Source organism: Echiichthys vipera (assembly GCF_963691815.1).
Source record: "Echiichthys vipera genome assembly, chromosome: 20".
Taxonomy (NCBI): domain Eukaryota; kingdom Metazoa; phylum Chordata; class Actinopteri; order Perciformes; family Trachinidae; genus Echiichthys; species Echiichthys vipera.
Window position 1 is genome coordinate 2,628,940 of NC_139845.1, and position 18,885 is coordinate 2,647,824.

Genomic DNA, 18,885 nt, shown 5'->3' on the forward strand with positions numbered 1-18,885 from the left:
AATAATAAATTCAGTATTATATGTCTCATGTTCAAAATACAGAGTTACATTTCTACATCAAATTCTCATGTTACAGTTCATTTTACCAAATACATACTGTGACATTCACGTCAAAAGGTATCAGATCGAAATTATACATGTGTCAACGATTCAGGTTCATTGTTGCAAAAAAACACACAACAAAGCAGCAACAGCGTAGTTAGTGAAGCCAGAGTTCATTAAAGAGTGTTTTAAAGACTTACCTACTGGCCCCTGTACCAGCTCCTCTCATAGTAAAGTCCATTACAGTGGAAGGAGCCCATTGGTGCTTTGTTGTGTGTGTAGGGACTCTTCTCATGCTGCTGCAGAGGTTTGCTGTTATTTTCAGCAGCATTAGTGGTTAAAAAAGACCTTTGAATGTCTTCACCGTGCTGCCCCGAGCTAATCACTGTTAGCCATGTGCGGCTGTTAGCGACTCTCCTGGAGTTCTCCATTAACACTGTCAATACTGGCTTATTTGATGCATGTAAGTGCAGAAAAAGACCATTTTGCGCCTACATTAAGCTTCACCGCAGGTTTTTAAACTGCCTATAAACGCACTGATTGACTGGAGTAACTGTCGCAGCCCTCTGTTTAATATCTGCACAGTGTATCGACTCCATTTCACTGGCGTTCATGAATCAATATGAGCCGCACCGAACCTGTAACTATTAATCACAAAACAAAAGACGTGCCCGCGACAGCAGCACAGAGAGACGCAGAGAGAAAGCAGACACTTTTACAGGCGGCCCATTTGGCGTAGAGGCCGAGACGCTGGCACGGCCCATCACAGACATCGACTCCTCTTAAATCCATCTCAGCCTCATCCAAAGGTCGTAACACACACACACACACACACACACACACACACAGGGAGCTGCTCGGAGAGGCAGAGCAGACGCTCCTGCGATGGCAGTGTATTTTCATTCAGTCCATTTGTCTGGATGTTGTTGAGGTCGACGCTGGATGTGAGGTGTTGTCGGGTCAGTGCCAGCCTGTTAAAGTGGGTGTAATGGGCAGCGGAGATAAAGACCAGAGCAGCGCTGCGTTTCTGAGTTGACGTGGAAAATTCCCCACTCACCTCACACTTTAGTACAGAGGGGCGGTCTGCGGAGCGTCAGACTGAGCTTTTCAGTACCACAGTGTGTCTGCGCGCTGTTAGCGTATCAGGCATGTGGCTATCGGTCCCGGTTTCTCATATTAAACCTTTTTACTCAACAAATAATGCAGAAAACGATGCTCAGGGTCATTTAGTGTGTGTGTGTGTGTGTGTGTGTGTGTGTGTGTGTGTGTGTGTGTGTGTGTGTGTGTGTGTGTGTGTGTGTGTGTGTGTGTGTGTGTGTGTGTGTGTGTGTGTGTGTGTGTGTGTGTGTGTGTGTGTGTGTGTGTGTGTGTGTGTGTGTGTGTGTGTGTGTGTGTGTGTGTGTGTGTGTGTGTGTGTGTGTGTGTGTGTGTTCGTGTTCTTTGTTGCAGAGCACCTACTTCGACGTGTACTTCATGTCGTCCACTGAGCTGCTGCAGAACACGTCTGTCCTGGCCGTGCTCCTCTTCCTGGCGTTAGTCCTTCAGAGGACCTTCCTGCAGGCCTCGTACTACGTCACCATAGAAACGGGCATCAACCTGCGCGGAGCCTTGCTGGTGAGTGGAAATTTAAGTGCAGACGTTTTTTTTGTCTCCATGCTGAGGTCTCTCATCTCATCTCATCTTCATCTGCTTATCCGGGGTCGGGTCGCGGGGGCAGCAGCTTTAGCAGGGGACCCCAAACTTCCCTTTCCTGGGCCACATTAACCAGCTCTAACTGGGGGATCCTGAGGCGTTCCCAGGCCAGTGTGGAGATCTAATCGCTCCACCTGGTCCTGGGTCTTCCCTGAGGCCTCCTCCCAGCTGGACGTGCCTGGAACACCTCCCTAGGGAGGTGCCCAGGGTTCATCCTTACCAGATGATCCTGAACCACCTCAACTGGCTCCTTTCAACGCAAAGGAGCAGCGGCTCTACTCCGAGTTCCTCACGGATGCTGAACTTCTCCCCCTCTCTCTAAGGGAGACTCCAGACCCCCTCCTGAGGAAACACATTTCACACGCTTGGACCTGGACCTGGTTCTTTGGGTCCTGACCCAGCTTTCATGACCACAGGTGAGGGTAGGAACCAGGACTGAGGGTAGATCCAGAGCTTTGTCTTCCTCAGCTCTCTTTTCATCACAGCGGTGCAGTAGAGCGACTGCAGCACCGCCCCCGCTGCTCCGATTCTCCGGCCAAATCCACGCTGAGGTGTTGCTTTGAAAAGGTCGACGTGAGCGATCGTCCGGGACAAACATGTTTGGTCCTCATGTAAATATTATCCTCCTGATATGACGGCAGATCATTTCAAACGCTGCCCGGTCAGAGCCTTGAGAGGTTTTTACAGCGCCACATGAAACTTCAGGCGTTTTCTCATAAACTACGACGGCAAATGATGATTATTTTCATTGCCCATTAATAACTCGTTTAACAAAAAGCCCAAGATGACCTCCTCAAATGTCTTGTTTTGACCACGAGTCAAAGAAACTCAGTTTACTGAAGTGTTGAGATGAAAAGCTGTAAAAACGTCAGAGAAAACTGACATTACAGTCTTATATCCGCCAAAAAAAGCTCCTTAAATCATCAGTGTGGAGCATTTAGTGTGTGTCCAGAATGAGCAGGGAGATGTTGGAGAAGACGGATGTCAAGTTTGCAAAACGTGGCGTCTGAAAGTGCGTGAAAGGCTCCAAAACTGTGAATATTTTACATTTTAGAGATATTCTTCCAGCCCTTTCTGCTCAAGTCTGTGTGAAGAAAGTGAACTAGTGAATTTAACGTTACTAATCTGGGCCAAAGCAGTTTAAACTGGGCTGGAGGACCAAAGCAAGTTAGGGCGCACTCACACTGTCCATCCGTACCGTGCCCAAACAGGTTTCACAGCTAAAGTCTGGTTCCTTTGACCAGTGTGAGTGCAACCGTACCACGTCTAGGAGCGACACGCTTGCCGTCCACGGCCCGTTTGGGAGAGGTGGGCTTTAGTAGAGCGCGTGTGCACGTGTACGAGCACGAGGCCTACGGTGGTTCTGGGGTCATTTCCTGTGCGCCTGTTGGGACATAGAAAAAAAGAAGGAGGGACCATGCGCGGACATTTCAAACAATGGCGGTGAAAGGTTCACGTTGGTGTGATGTGGAGGTGGAGTGTTTACTGCAGATTTGGTCGATGAAAAGATTCAAAAACAGTCGACAAGACGCACAAAAACTCTGAGGTCTACGGAAAGATCTGGAAACAAAGCCACGCATCGCCATGACGTCATCAATGCGTGTGACGTGTTACGGCGTGATGACGTATAGGCAGCAAGAAGCATTCTCCGAGGCCCAGGTAGTGTGAGTACAAACGGGCCTGGAGGGGGGACAAGGACCCTAAAGCACGGGGCACGGGACGGAGGCACAGTGGGAGGGCGCCCTTAAACTGGAGTGGAGGAGTTCACTTCCTGTTTCCTGTCTACATCTGCTGAGAGATGTAAAAAAAACAAAGGAATAATAAGAAGAATAAACATATTTAATAAACACCTCCTCCACTCTCAAACTTGATCTCATATTATTCCATTTTAAATCCATTTCATAATATAAAGTTAAGTCTTTCCTCTTTGTACTTTATGAACATTTTCCTTTTTACCTCTTTTTGAACTTTGACTTTGCACGAATGAATCCCATAAACGTGAATAACGACACGTTTGCGTGTTTGTTTTTAACGCACCAGGCGATGATTTACAACAAAATCCTGCGTCTGTCCACGTCCAACATGTCCATGGGCGAGATGACCCTGGGGCAGATCAACAACCTGGTCGCTATAGAGACCAACCAGCTGATGTGGTTCCTCTTCCTCTGCCCCAACCTGTGGGCCATGCCTGTGCAGGTCGGTCCACCGGCACCTCCGTACATCTCCGCCTGTATTTACCGCTCTTATCTAACGACTCGTCCGGCCTCCGTGTGTGTTTCCTTTCTTTCTCCACAGATCGTGATGGGAGTGATCCTTCTCTACTATCTGTTGGGCTGCAGCGCCTTGGTGGGAGCCGCTGTCATCGTCCTGCTGGCTCCGGTCCAGTACCTCATCGCTACGAAGCTGGCAGACACGCAGAAAAGCACGCTGGTAAGCGCCACACCACACCTAAAGAGTTGTTTTGCTTTTGAAATCCATCGTTTTACAGCATAACACGCACACTTCTGTGTCCTCTGTGTTACGGTTTGTGTTTGATCAGGACCCAAATGCACGACTCGACTCTGGTTCAAAGTGCAACAAACAATCTTTGAGGGCGCACTCACACTGTCCTTCCGCACCGCGCCAAAACAGGTTTTTCAGCTAAAGCCTAGTTCGTTTGACCAGTGTGAGTGCAACCACTCCACGCCTACGTCCACAGCCCGTTTGAGAGAGGTTGTCTTTTGTAGAGCGTGTTTACACATGTACGAGCACGAGCGTGCGCACGTGCACGAGCACGAGGCCTACGGCGGTTCTGAGGTCATTTCCTGTGCGCCTGTTGGGACCTAGAAAAAAGAAGGAAGGACCATGCGCGGACATTTCAAACAATGGCGGCGAAAGGTTCACGTTGGTGTGATGCGGAGGTGGAGTGTTTACTGCAGATTTGGTCGATGAAAAGATTCAAAAACAGTCGACAAGACGCACAAAAACTCCGAGGTCTACGGAAAGATCTGGAAACAAAGCCACGCATCACCATGACGTCATCAATGCGTGTGACGTGTTACGGCGTGATGACGTATAGGCAGCAAGAAGCATTCGCCGAGGCCCAGGTAGAGTGAGTACAAACGGGCCTGGAGGGGGGGACAAGGACCCTAAAGCACGGGACGGAGGGACAGTGAGTGCGCCGTAAGGGTGCAAGCATAGGTGCGAGGGAGGTGGAGGGGTAGTGCGAGGTCCCAGGATCCTGATGTGGTAGGAGAAGTCACTGAGGAAGGCGTGGATGCAGGTGGTGTGATGTGAGGTCCACTGTAGGGGAATGGCGATGGAGTGAGAGAGCTCCGGGGGGGCTGACATCAGGCAGGCAGGGAGGAAGCAACACTCAGGACTGCACAGCGAAGCACAGTAATCTGAAGCAGGTAGCAAAAACACACAGAGATTAGCTTCACAAGCTAAACACAGAGCACAGAAGCTGGGATCCAAACCACCGCGTAGACTGACGGAACGATCTGGCGACGAGCAGGAGAGAAACCAGTGGCTTTACGGGAGGCTTGATTGTAGAGTGCGTTCACCTGCTTCACCTGTGGAGCAGAAGCCACGCCCACATGCACACACACACACACAGCACAGACAGGGACACAAAAACACACACACACACAAGGTAATCACAGGGCTGCCACGGTGGAATCATGACTCTCTGCCTGTCGCCTCGTTCAGGAGCACTCGACGGATCGCCTGAAAAAGACCACGGAGATCCTGAAGGGCATAAAGTTGCTGAAGCTGTACGCCTGGGAGAACATCTTCTGCGACAGCGTGGAGGAAACCAGAGGCAAGGAGCTCACCAGCCTCAAGACCTTCGCTTTCTACACGTCACTGTCCAGTAAGATGAAAACTTGACACTCACTACAGCTTGTTTCTTGACGTCCAGTTCCTGTAATTAATATAATAGTATGTCTATTTAATGACTTTGCTTCTCTCTGTGTGCAGTCTTCATGAACGCAGCCATTCCCATCGCCGCCGTTCTCGCGGTAAGACAATTTTATCACACTTCACTGCAATTCCGCATTTGTTAAAGCTATTCTTACCTTTCTGGCATTTTGACACTTTTCTTTTGTAACCTTAAAAACTCCTAATAAGCGTATAACACACTAGAATGTAAAATGATTTGCGGAGCTTCCTGCCCGTCCTCCGACGCTATGTTTCAGTTGCGCTGCTCATGCTGCGTTCAAGTGCCATGGGAAGTCCGACATTTCTTGCATGCCTCACAGCGCCTCCCTCCAAAGGTCCCACCCTCTTCCCCCTGCCTGACCTTTGATGCTCCCTCCTCCCCCGACACGTGGGCCAAGAGAAATGAGTGTGATTGAGTGTCATGGGAAGTCCGAAGTTTCGGACCTCCAACTGAGAGGTCATTTATTTCAAATTTAAGCAATTATTACATTTCTTGCATGCCTCACAGCGCAAGTCCCACCCTCTTCCCCCTGACTGACCTCTGATGCTCCCTCCTCCCCCGACATGTGCACCATCTGCGATCGAGTGTCATGGGAAGTCCGAAGTTTCGGACCTCCAACTGGGCAAAGTGCACTGGAATGCCCATCAAAGTGGAACCTCCTACTATCGAATTCGGGGGAGATCCACCTACTGTGAACTCGCTAGTAGGAGGTTCCCTACTGTGTGGAGTTTGCATGTTGTCCCCGTGTCTGCGTGGGTTTTCTCCGGGTTCTCCGGTTTCCTCCCACAGTCCAAAGACGTGCAGGTGTTCGGTTCATTGATGACTCTAAATCACCCGTAGGTGTGAATGGTTGTCTGTCTCTGTTCGTCTCTATGTGTCCTGTGATAGACTGGCGTCCTGTCCAGGGTGGACCCCGCCTCACGCCCGATGTCAGCTGGGATCGGCTCCAGCCCCCCCACGACCCAGATAGTGACAAGCGGTTGAGGATGAATGAATGATAAACTCTTATTACCTTTCAAGAAAAATGGATGCAATTGGTCCAAAACACAAACTTTAAACTATACTTTGTTGTAAAAACACTTCCTTATAGGTCAAAAAGCCCAAAGCATTCATATCATATATGAAGAGACGGGGTTAAATGTTCTATGTGCGGTTCTTTTAATGCTTCTTTCAACTATGCTGTGGTTTGTCGGTATCATTTCTGGTTTCTGAATCATTGAATCTGATGTTGCAGACGTTTGTGACGCACAACTTCCTGAATAAAACCGGCCCCACTCCCTCTGAGGCCTTCGCAGCTCTGGCGCTGTTCCACATCCTGGTCACCCCGCTCTTCCTGCTCTCCACCGTGGTCAGATTCGCCGTCAAAGCGCTCGTCAGGTGAGTGAGTGTGAAGGTGTGAAGGGAGACGCGACTAAACAAGGCAGACAAACCAGAGACGCTGCGGAACTTGACGTAGACGCGGGTCTAATTAAAGGAACGCGGAGGAAACCCGACAGCAGTCGAGAGAAACTCTAAACTCCCGAGAGATTAGTGGTATTGGTATCGTCACAATCACACACTTATTCATGCGCTAAATATATGTGTGTGTGTGCGTGTGTGTGTGTGTGTTTTGACAGTGTGCAGAAGCTCGGTGAGTTTCTTCAGAGTGACGAAATCGGAGACGACAGCTGGAGAAATGGAGAGATGTCTGTTTCCATGGAAGCGGGAAAGAAACACGTGGGCGTGGTGAGTGTTATTTAAAGACGTCAGACGGAGCAACGATGACAGATAACGCTGTCAAAGGGCCAGAAAACGGTCGATGCACGGCAAAAACAGCCTCATGTCCCCAAATCTAGTCAATTGTATCATCTACCAACGGGGTAAGAACAAATTACTAAGTTCGAATTCTTTAAAACTATCAAAAGACTCCAAACTTTTCTCATCTTCAGCCTCTTATCTGGGGTCTGGCAGCAGCTTTAGCAGGGGACCCCAAACTTCCCTTTCCCGGGCCACATTAACCAGCTCTAACTGGGGGATCCTGAGGCGTTCCCAGGCCAGTGTGGAGATCTAATCTCTCCACCTGGTCCTGGGTCTTCCCCGAGGCCTCCTCCCAGCTGGACGTGCCTGGAACACCTACCTAGGGAGGCGCCCAGGGTTCATCCTTACCAGATGATCCTGAACCACCTCAACTGGCTCCTTTCAACGCAAAGGAGCAGCGGCTCTACTCCGAGTTCCTCACGGATGCTGAACTTCTCCCCCTCTCTCTAAGGGAGACTCCAGCCCCCCCCTCCTGAGGAAACACATTTCACACGCTTGCACCCGCAACCTTGTGAAGCAAAAGAGTCATAATGTGCCTTTAAACTAGACAAAACCAAAAAAAACTACGTTTCTTAAGATTCTTAAACTGAGAAATTGTGCAACTGGTCTCAATCTTAAAATAAGGAACATAATCTTGTTCCTTTGTTGTGATGATTTGCAAAATATGTGCAAACCTTGTTACTAAATCGAGCTGGATAGTAGCTGGTAATTTTATTAAAGCTGCAGTTGGCAACATTTCAGATAGAACAACATAAATGATCCGGTTTTATAAAAGTTAAACTCAAGAGAGAGATTTTTCTTGGTTCATTATGAAACTGTGGCGAGCCGCATTTTGACTGTTCACGTAGAAGAAATCATCACTTAAACTCACGTCAGGATTGCAAGATGACGTTTTTGTCCGTATGAAACAAAACAAAAGAACAAACAGTCGTGTTGAACTCATAGAAAACTGATTCCGGTACAACCCTACAACTGACTGGGGATTAAAATCCAACCATAACTGATCAAAAAAACAATGAAATCAAGAGCGAGGAATTCAAAACGTGTTTTTTTACAGCATCATTTCATGAGTCATGGTCCCTGACTTTATGGGCCCCTGGGCCTGAGCCCGGTGACCCCTTCAGTCCATCCGTGCTCATGAGCATGAAACATTACAGCATTTCCAGAAGTTTTATTACATCCTGGCTACTGTTGTGCTTAGATGTGTGTGTGTAACCTTTAGCCCGGCTGCTCATACAAACAAATATACAGCAAACACACAACAACAAAAATAACTGGCTGGACGCGGAGAACAGGATAAAGTGCTGCTGTCGCCCTGGGACTGAACTCTCTGGGGCAACATCCTCTGGGTGTTTTATCAGAGGGAACCCCTGCACGTCTGCTTCTCCCCGAGGGTCTAAAGCGGATGCAGGGAAAGTTTTAACTTTATTAGAATGCTAACTTCAAATCTCTTGTCTTTTTTTAATGTCCCCCTCAAGACCAAAGCCATCAACAGGAAGCAGCCGATTCGCTATCAGATGGACAACTACGAGCATCCGACCCGGCGACAGATGAGACCCACGGAGACGGAGGACATGGCTGTAAAGGTCAGGGCGTTCACGTGTTAAAGGGGGGATGGTGAGGTTGGGAAGAGAGTCTCTCAAAGACACCAGGAACTTAGACTTCTTCTTCTTAAGTGCGTTGCAGACTTGAAAGAGTTCAAACTTCGCCGTGACGTCACACTGATGAACGTCCAAGAGGCTTTTTTTGTTCTGGGTGGTTGGAGGCAGCACATTCAGAAGCAGCGAACTCAGATTTCCACAGTGCTGCCTGGCACTTTTACGGCCCGTCAGTGATATAATTTACGGAGACCTTTGGGGATAGACAAGTTTGGTATACAGAGGAAGGGAGGCCAGTTCGATAGAAGTGGACATTAAAGAGAAGGGGGACAGTTAACAAAGCTAAACACAAACATGAGAATGTAAAGAGCATGTTGCTTTAAATTGATTTCATCCAGATTTTGCGTTCCCACACGCAGGGAGTTGCTACGTAAGAAGACGATGCTTTTATTATGTCCAAAGCAAAACTATGGAGCCCAGAGTGTGAGCCGTGGTTTTGCACACGTGACCATCTGTGCACACCGAGAGAGCGGGCTATATAATAAAAACACCTGGTCAAGATCATCGCCTTTTGATACAACTAAGGTCGCACTCACACTGTCCTTCCGTACCGTGCCCAAACAGGTTTTACGGGTAAAGTCTAGTTCGTTTGACCAGTGTGAGTGCAACCGTACCGCGCCTAGCTGCAGCACGCTTGCCGTCCACGGCCCGTTTGGGAGAGGTGGGCTTTAGTAAAGTGCGTTTGTACATCTACGAGCACGAGTGTGCGCACGTGTACGAGCACGAGGCCTACGGCGGTTCTGAGGTCATTTCCTGTGCGCCTGTTGGGACATAGAAAAAAGAAGGAGGGACCATGCGCGGACATTTCAAACAATGGCGGTGAAAGGTTCACGTTGGTGTGATGCGGAGGTGGAGTGTTTACTGCAGATTTGGTCGATGAAAAGATTCAAAAACAGTCGACAAGACGCACAAAAACTCAGAGGTCTACGGAAAGATCTGGAAACAAAGCCACGCATCGCCATGACGTCATCAATGCGTGTGACGTGTTACGGCGTGATGACGTATAGGCAGCAAGAAGCATTCTCCGAGGCCCAGGTAGTGTGAGTACAAACGGGCCTGGAGGGGGGGACAAGGACCCTAAAGCCCCGGGCACGGAGAACGGGGGACAGTGGGAGTGCGCCCTAAATCGTATCGGTACACAGGCCGAGGAGCACGAGAAGGAGCCGTGGTGGAGAGGAAGAAACGGCCCAAAGTGGGTGCTTCATTTCACACAGAAAGACGACATCAGTGCAGCTTGTAATGTTTTTAAAATGATCGTTTAAAAGGTGGAAAAAACCTCAAGGCCTCATGAGCTTGAAGAGATATTCTGCCCGTTTAAATCCAGCTCTGTGTCGTGACAGTGTGTGCGGGAAACGCTGAAGAGTGTGAATCAATGTCTTGTTTTGCCCACAACTCAAAGATCCTCAATTCAGTGTCACAGAGGAAAGAAACCAGCAAATATTCACATTTAAGAAGCTAAAAAATGGCGAATCAAAGGAATTAGTCAATAACCAAAATCCTTGGTGGTTAATTTAAAAGTTGACAACTAAAGGATTAATTGATTGAAGCAGCTCTCATACAGATCATTTGTGTTTCCATCGATATGATGAGGAGGTCGTTGGCGCTCACACAGACTCAGACACGTAGGAGCTGCTCCCTGATACCATCATTTATTTAACTCTGTCAACAGCTGTTTCATATCCTGACTGTTTGTACATCCATGGGTCATTAGTGTGTGTGCGGGGAATCATACATGTGACGTGCATGTGTGTGTGTGTGTGTGTGTTTGTGTGTGTGTGTGTGTGTTTGTGTGTCTTCTCAGGAAGTGTAGGATTCACACAAGAACCCGTTGCCCCTTAAAGGGTCCTGTGAACGCATCCCGACATTTTCTCAGCCCCTCCGTGAAGGCTGCTCTTCCTGTCTCATCCCTGCGGAGTGATGCTACCGACCAAGACGGTGGTCCGCTAATGAGAGAGGGAGAGAGAGAGGGAGAGAGAGAGAGAGTTACCCTCTAGACACAACCATCCTCTTTAAATTTTTATGGATATCCATGGAGTAGTTGTTGACGTGTTTCAGTTTGGACCAAAGTAGGGGACCAACTACTGGTTGGTCCCAAGAACCCGCTGCTAGTGTGGCTAAAAACGCAGATAATTCAAAATTACTATTAAGAATAAAGAGAATACTGCATTTAAAGAATATCAACACGGCCTGACATGCTGCTAAAATGCTAAGTACCAGCTGCAACTGACCTGCTATTTACCAACCTGGTTACTCTGAGAGAGAGAGAGTTTGTTGTTTGTTGTCATGGATAGGTCTCATCTCATATCATCTCATCTCATCTCATCTTCAGCCTCTTATCCGGGGTCAGGTCGCGGGCGCAGCAGCTTTAGCAGGGGACCCCAAACTTCCCTTTCCCGGGCCACATTAACCAGCTCTAACCGGGGGATCCTGAGGCGTTCCCAGGCCAGTGTGGAGATCTAATCTCTCCACCTGGTCCTGGGTCTTCCCCGAGGCCTCCTCCCAGCTGGACGTGCCTGGAACACCTCCCTAGGGAGGCGCCCAGGGTTCATCCTTACCAGATGATCCTGAACCACCTCAACTGGCTCCTTTCAACGCAAAGGAGCAGCGGCTCTACTCCGAGTTCCTCACGGATGCTGAACTTCTCCCCCTCTCTCTAAGGGAGACTCCAGCCCCCCTCCTGAGGAAATCTCTTTTCTTATTTGTTACATTAGTGCAAAAGTATAAAAACACCCAAACATTACACTCATATGTGATAGCTGGGCATGTCATGAGCTTCAAAGTTGTCGTCCGTAAGATTTTCATCTAGTTAATTTGGTGTTATTGAACAAAGAGTGAGTTAAGACAACGGTGATTGATCATATGACCCACTAATGAAAGCACTTGTTTGCTACTTTACCAAGAAATATGAGTGTTTGTGACTCTGTGTTTGAGTCTTTCCCGCGCTAAAATCTAATGAGCCGCACAGTTTGATCTCCTGTCGGTGCGGAGCATTTGAAGGTATCACGCCACCGATCTACTGCCGTCACACAGTCGACACTGTTCGGTTACCAAAGGAACTCTGGGAGATGAAGTCCCAGAGGCTCGCCTGCCGTTACATCTTACCGAAAAACGCATCTAAACTCACGCCGGCGTTCCAGATTACAAGTTTAATTATATATATCAGCCGCCACTCTTCTGGTTTTCCACCGGCGTCCCAGTTCATCCCAAAGATGTTGGATGGGTTTGAGGGCACAGCCGGCTCACTTCCTTTCACACCAAAAATGAGAAACATAAAGGTTTTATTTATACAGCCCAATATCACACACTTGTAACGATTTTTAACCGTTTCGAGATGCATCGTTTCATCGTCTAGGAGCGGCACGCTTGTCGTCTACGGCCCGTTTGGGAGAGGTGGGCTTTTGTAAAGCACGTTTGCACATGCACGAGCGTGCGCACGTGTACGAGCACGAGGCCCTGTCTTCCGACACGTTTGTTTATCAGCTGATTGGACGACGATGCTGCGGCGTCCCCGGGAAGTTATACATTTGAATAAGAAATATCCGACGAGACACTGATTTTGTTCCTTTGAGCCCCGATGTCTAAAACCCCAAAATGCCTTATGGGATCTTTGTCATGGGGAGAAAGTGGAGGAAAGGCTGGAGGGGATTGTCTGATAAAATAAACATAAAATAAACAAATAAATGCAGCAGATGGGAGGAATGTAAACAGAGTCCTGGCAGGAAGCAGGGTGATAGATCACTGAACAGGGATTAGATATGAAGGCCTGTTACATGCTGTAGGACACGGATCTCTTTTCCTGGGTTAAACAAAGACACAGTTACATTTGGTGTTACTTTGCAACCATCGAGTGAAGAAACTCACCAAAAATAGCACAAAACAACACTTCTAGTGAAGAAACTCACCAAAAAATAGGACAAAACAACACTTGTGGTGGTTAGCACTGTGGCCTCACAGCGAGAGGGTTGCTGGTTTGAATCCCGGCTGGGGCCCTTCTGTGTGGAGTTAGCATGTTCTCCCCGTGTCTGCGTGGGTTCTCTCCGGGTTCTCCGGTTTCCTCCCACAGTCCAAAGACGTGCAGGTGTTGGGTTCATTGATGACTCTAAATCACCCGTAGGTGTGAATGGTTGTCTGTCTCTGTTCGTCTCTATGTGTCCTGTGATAAACTGGCGTCCTGTCCAGGGTGGACCCCACCTCACGCCCGATGTCAGCTGGGATCGGCTCCAGCCCCCCGCGACCCCGACAGGGACAAGAGGCTGAAAATGAATGAATGAATGAATATTTTGTTCTACCAGTCACCCTCTCATGAATACAGAAGGATCAGGACTACGGTTCGAGTCCTCAGACCGCCTGACGAAACCAAAACAAACACTGCGTACAGCACCTGTTCCCCTCGCTGTAATAACCGTGTTGTTCTTTCTCCGCGTACATTTAAATGAACTCTCCAGAACTTGAGAAATGCGTCACAGAACGATGTCTGTCATCAGTCCCACGTACCACGAGCGCAGTGTGTGTGTGTGTGTGTCCTTTGTTGTGTAACAGTGAAGTTCATGAAAGCAGCTTCACACCATTGAACTCAAACCTGAGGGTTTCTTAAACTCTGGGTCAGGAGTTTGGACGGGTCGGCCACTTTAACTCCGTCTCATAACAAGAAAACAGCGTGCAGTCTCGTGTTGCACGTGCACCGCAGAGACTCAGTTAACCCCCAACAACACTATTCAAATCCAAACTTTATTCATGGAGCACTTTTTTAACGCACAGCAAAGGCAAAAAAAAAACCTTAAAACAACAGAATTTAATAAACTTTAATAATAAATGTTTTCTGTTCAGGTGACGAACGGCTTCTTCACCTGGGGAAACAACCTGTCCACGCTGTCCGACATCAACATCTGCATCCCCACAGGTACGACTGTAGGTGTGTGACGCTGCAGCGATGTCTCAGGAGGCCGTGCAGTGTATCACACACACACTCACACACTCACACACACTTGCATAACCCCCCTCCAGGAACGTAGCATGCGTCCTGTCCCATCTGCATCCCCACAGGTACGACCGTAAGTGTGTGACGCTGCAGCGATGTCTCAGGAGACCCTGCAGTGTATCACACACACACTCACACACTCACACACACTTGCATACCCCCCTCCACCGGGACGTAGCATGCTTCCTGTCCCATCTGCATCCCCACAGGTACGACTGTAGGTGTGTGACGCTGCAGCGATGTCTCAGGAGGCCGTGCAGTGTATCACACACACACTCACACACTCACACACACTTGCATACCCCCCTCCACCGGGACGTAGCATGCTTCCTGTCCCATCTGCATCCCCACAGGTACGACTGTAGGTGTGTGACGCTGCAGCCAGGTCTCAGGAGGCCGTGCAGTGTATCACACACACACTCACACACACTTGCATAACCCCCCTCCAGGAACGTAGCATGCTTCCTGTCCCATCTGCATCCCCACAGGTATGACCGACCGTCCCAGCAGACACTAAAACCACCGGTGAACCCACTATTAACTGCTGTAGGTGTGTAACGCTGCAGTGATGTCTCAGGAGGCCCTGCAGTGTATCACACACACAGTCACACACTCACACACACTTGCATACCCCCCCTCCACCGGGACGTGGCATGCCTCCTGTCCCAGTCGTGCTAAGTGTGGTTCAATATAGGGGATAAGGAACGAGTGGAGTCATTGGATGGGTAGAATTTCAAGGTTGAGTGTGTGTGTGCGTGCGTGTGCGTGCGTGCGTGTGTGTGTGTGTGTGCGTGTGCATGTGTGTGTGTGTATGTGTCGTATGAGTGTTTGTCTGTCGCCAGCTGACTCAACCTTGTGTGAATTACAGCAAATACAAGCGTTCATGCACCTTTTGTGTGTGTTCAGGTCAGCTGACCATGATCGTGGGCCAGGTGGGTTGTGGGAAATCCTCCCTGCTGCTGGCCATGCTGGGCGAGATGCAGACCATCGACGGGAGAGTTTACTGGAGCAAGTAAGAAAACAACAACAACAACAACAACAACAACAACACAGTATCTCACGTCATATGCAAGAAGTTAAAACAGTGTTTAAGCAACATGTGAAAATCTTCCAACGGGCCAAAGTCTGTTTCTTAGGGTCATTTTGAATTTCCAGACGTCTCTGTGTGTGTGTGTGTGTGTGTGTGTGTGTGTGTCTGTTTGTGTGTGTGTGTGCATGTGTGTGTGTGTGTGTGTGTGTGTGTGTGTGTTCTCTTTCTCTTCACCTCTTCACCATATCAGGCTGCCTGATAACGAGACGGCCCACGAGGGGAACATCAGGTACTTTCTCTCTGGTCCCTTCTTCTTCTTTCTTCATTGACACATTCAACAAACATCCAAATGACTTTTTACGTGTTACTTTTGAGCTTATCCGGGGTCGGGTCGCGGGGGGAGCAGCTTTAGCAGGGGACCCCAAACTTCCCTTTCCCGGGCCACATTAACCAGCTCTAACTGGGGGATCCTGAGGCGTTCCCAGGCCAGTGTGGAGATCTAATCTCTCCACCTGGTCCTGGGTCTTCCCCGAGGCCTCCTCCCAGCTGGACGTGCCTGGAACACCTCCCTAGGGAGGCGCCCAGGGTTCATCCTTACCAGATGATCCTGAACCACCTCAACTGGCTCCTTTCAACGCAAAGGAGCAGCGGCTCTACTCCGAGTTCCTCACGGATGCTGAACTTCTCCCCCTCTCTCTAAGGGAGACTCCAGACCCCCTCCTGAGGAAACACATTTCACACGCTTGTACCCTCGACCTGGTTCTTTGGGGCCTGACCCAGCTTTCATGACCACAGGTGAGGGTAGGAATCAGGACTGAGCGGTAGATCCAGAGCTTTGTCTTCCTCAGCTCTCTTTTGGTCACAACGGTGCGGTAGAGCGACTGCAGCTCCGCCCCCGCTGCTCCGATTCTCCGACTCATTCCACCGGTTTCCTGCTGAGAGCCACGGCCTCAGATTTAGAGGTGCTGGATCCTCATCCCGGCCGTTTCACACTCGGCTGCGAACCGATCTGAGAAAACCCATTTCGGCCGCTCGTACCCGCTGCGTTTACACGTTTACTCAGATACGGTCTGCAGGTGTCGACGTAGATATCGCGCCTCGTTCTGTAGAAGGCCTACTGAATGTACTTAATCCTTTAACCCGGGGCTTAATTACCTCACACACACACACACACACACACACACACACACACACACACACACCCTCCTGTAAAATATGAGACATTGTCGAAGAAGCTACAAAACCCGATTACCACAGACAGACAATGACCGCATCGCTTCCACAGCTCGTCTCTTCTGGGTGGGAAAGGTTAACTCGATTAACAGTCGGCGCTACGACATCATGTCTTCGTCATCGGAGAGTTTGGCACGAACACAAGTCTTCCATTTTTATATTTTGCGTGTGTCCTTCTTCCTCCCATCTTTCCGTGTTTCCTGTCTCTTTCAGCAGTGTGTCAGTGTGTCTCTCCGCTGTCCCTCTGCGTGTGTGTGTGTGTGTGTGTGTGTGTCGTCTGTCATAAACACAAATACACACTCAGTAGATGTCGTTCTAACACACATTGACGTCACTTTGACAGTTGGTCAGGGACAGAGGAGTCTGACGAAGACATCAGGAGGTACACTTCCTGTTTCCTGTTAAAGTGACCCCTTTAACCCCGCCTCCTTTACCTCCCCCTCCTCCCGCCGCCATCTCATTTAACCCCATTTTCTCCGTCTTTTCAGAAGAAACTGCACTTTAAAGTTGTTCCTTATTCGAGGCTGGGTTGTTCATGAACACACACATTATGCGCCGCGTCCGTTTCTGTTTGTTGTTTTCATTTTGATGTGTTTTTCGCAGCACGTTGCTGCATCGTTGGTCTTAAGTTCTAGGGCAAAGATACACTTTGGCTTAGGGCGCCCTCCCACTGTGCCTCCGTCCCGTGCCCCGTGCTTTAGGGTCCTTGTCCCCCCCTCCAGGCCCGTTTGTACTCATGAGTTAATACTTCGTCAGGTCTGTCGGGAAGACGACAAGCATGCAACTCTTAAAATGAGTAAAAGAGTTCTGCACTGACCCGTACCGAATCATTCACAACTTCAGAGTTTTATCCGTAGCGTTGACATTTAATTTCCAAATCAGTGCTGCACTTTGTAACACAAATATTATAAGTGTTATATTATTTGTAGAAATAGATTCCAGTGATGCAAACACTCCCAATAACTCCAGAGCAACGTGTCTGTCGCTTTAAGCCTGAGAATATTATAGCAAAATCAAATCAACCTTTATTTATACGGCGCTTTTCATACAGAAAAGTGTCGCAAAGTGCCAAATTACAGAGATGTACAGAAAAAGAGAAACATCACATAAAATCAGGAGAAGAAAGTTAAAAGAACCCACGGTCATGCACAGAGACACACACACACACACACACATGTATACGTTCATTCACACATTCACACAAACACACACTCACACCTACACAAACACTAGCTTTCACTACAGAGACATGGCCGGGCAGCGAGACCTGAGGTACAGAGGAGGCTAGAGGAAGCTACCTTTGGGGGGGGGGGGCAACCACACCGGGAGAGATCACCGTCCAAGGTCACAGGGAGCACCACCACAGAGACCCCCCCCCAACCCGGGCAGACAGGAGCCTCCGCACCAAGGTGCAGAGCCCTCTAGTCGCCCGGGCCGGAGACAGCACCCCCCGCGACCTGACCAGAGACAACTCCCAGTCCTTTAGGCCCCCTGAGGAAACACTGGAGACTAAAAACTGTCGCCTAAAACAGTAAAGTGTTAAAATACGGAGGCTCAAAACACGAGGGACTCAAACATAAAAGCATAAAAACACGAGAGGCCATTATTTCATGCTCTTATCGGATTCTCCTGCTGCCTACATGTGTTCATGTTGACCAAAGTAACACGTTATAGTCATCATTCATCGTTAATTGAAGTTGATTTAATAAAAAAACACAAACTCGTTTAATACAATAAATCAGTTTATCCAAAAAACATCTGACGACAGACGCTTCACATGTAAAAGACAGACGTGCGGTGCAGCCCTAAGTGTGATAAACTTTATTTTTACAGCACCGTTTGTACAGGAACAACAGCTCAATGTGTCTTTTTATTATTACGTTAACGTGTGTGTGTGTGTGTGTGTGTGTGTGTGTGTGTGTGTGTTCAGGAACGACTGCATCAGCCTTTAGAGTGTTTTATCTTCTGTCCATTCAGATATCATTTGGTTTGGTGCCCTCTGATCCCGGTGTTTGAGCTTTTAACGCTGGGAGTCATTAAACCAACATCACACACTGTGTGTTTTAAGTCTGTATATTGATTTTATGAGCCTCACTTCGGTGTTTTTACTCTTTAAAGTGTAAAAAATTGCGTCTTAACGGCCAATAACTTCACACAATGACACATTTCACACTCAGTTAATGTCATTTTAGCGTCGTCTACATGTGTTTCTGTGCAGCAGGTTGTTTTAATATATAATATTTCTCATATATGTGAGAAAAATCATAATTCCAGATTAAAGGGAAACCAAACAACAACATAAAAACAAGTTAAAACCAATTTTAAACACATTTAATTTAAATATCACCACTTAGACGAGACTCCCAGCACACTGCTCCGGTTGTACCTGTGTTGCTGTTGTGTTGTTGTTGCTGTTGTGTTGTCGTTGTTGTTGTTGTTGTTGTTGCTCTTGTGTTGTCGTCCTTGTTCATTTATTTATCGATGTTGCTGGTGTTGTTGTTGTTGTTGTGTTTTGTCCTTGTTCATGTTTTTA

At 48.4% G+C, this 18,885-nt stretch overlaps 1 protein-coding gene across 2 annotated transcripts in view; it reads left to right on the forward strand.

The window, feature by feature from the left end:
* abcc9 (ATP-binding cassette, sub-family C (CFTR/MRP), member 9) overlaps nt 1-18,885 on the forward strand; it is a 64,910-nt gene that overhangs the window by 11,311 nt on the left and 34,714 nt on the right. For both annotated transcript variants that reach the window (XR_014593663.1, XM_083934895.1), the window contains exons 9-18: nt 1,492-1,656; nt 3,775-3,930; nt 4,030-4,164; nt 5,425-5,587; nt 5,695-5,735; nt 6,891-7,033; nt 7,273-7,381; nt 8,932-9,039; nt 13,939-14,011; nt 14,996-15,101. Coding sequence is in view for 1 of the 2 variants with exons in the window: in XM_083934895.1 (XP_083791021.1) it covers nt 1,492-1,656; nt 3,775-3,930; nt 4,030-4,164; nt 5,425-5,587; nt 5,695-5,735; nt 6,891-7,033; nt 7,273-7,381; nt 8,932-9,039; nt 13,939-14,011; nt 14,996-15,101 (1,199 nt within the window). In the remaining variant the exon portion in view is untranslated. The remainder of the gene's footprint in view (nt 1-1,491; nt 1,657-3,774; nt 3,931-4,029; nt 4,165-5,424; nt 5,588-5,694; nt 5,736-6,890; nt 7,034-7,272; nt 7,382-8,931; nt 9,040-13,938; nt 14,012-14,995; nt 15,102-18,885) is intronic.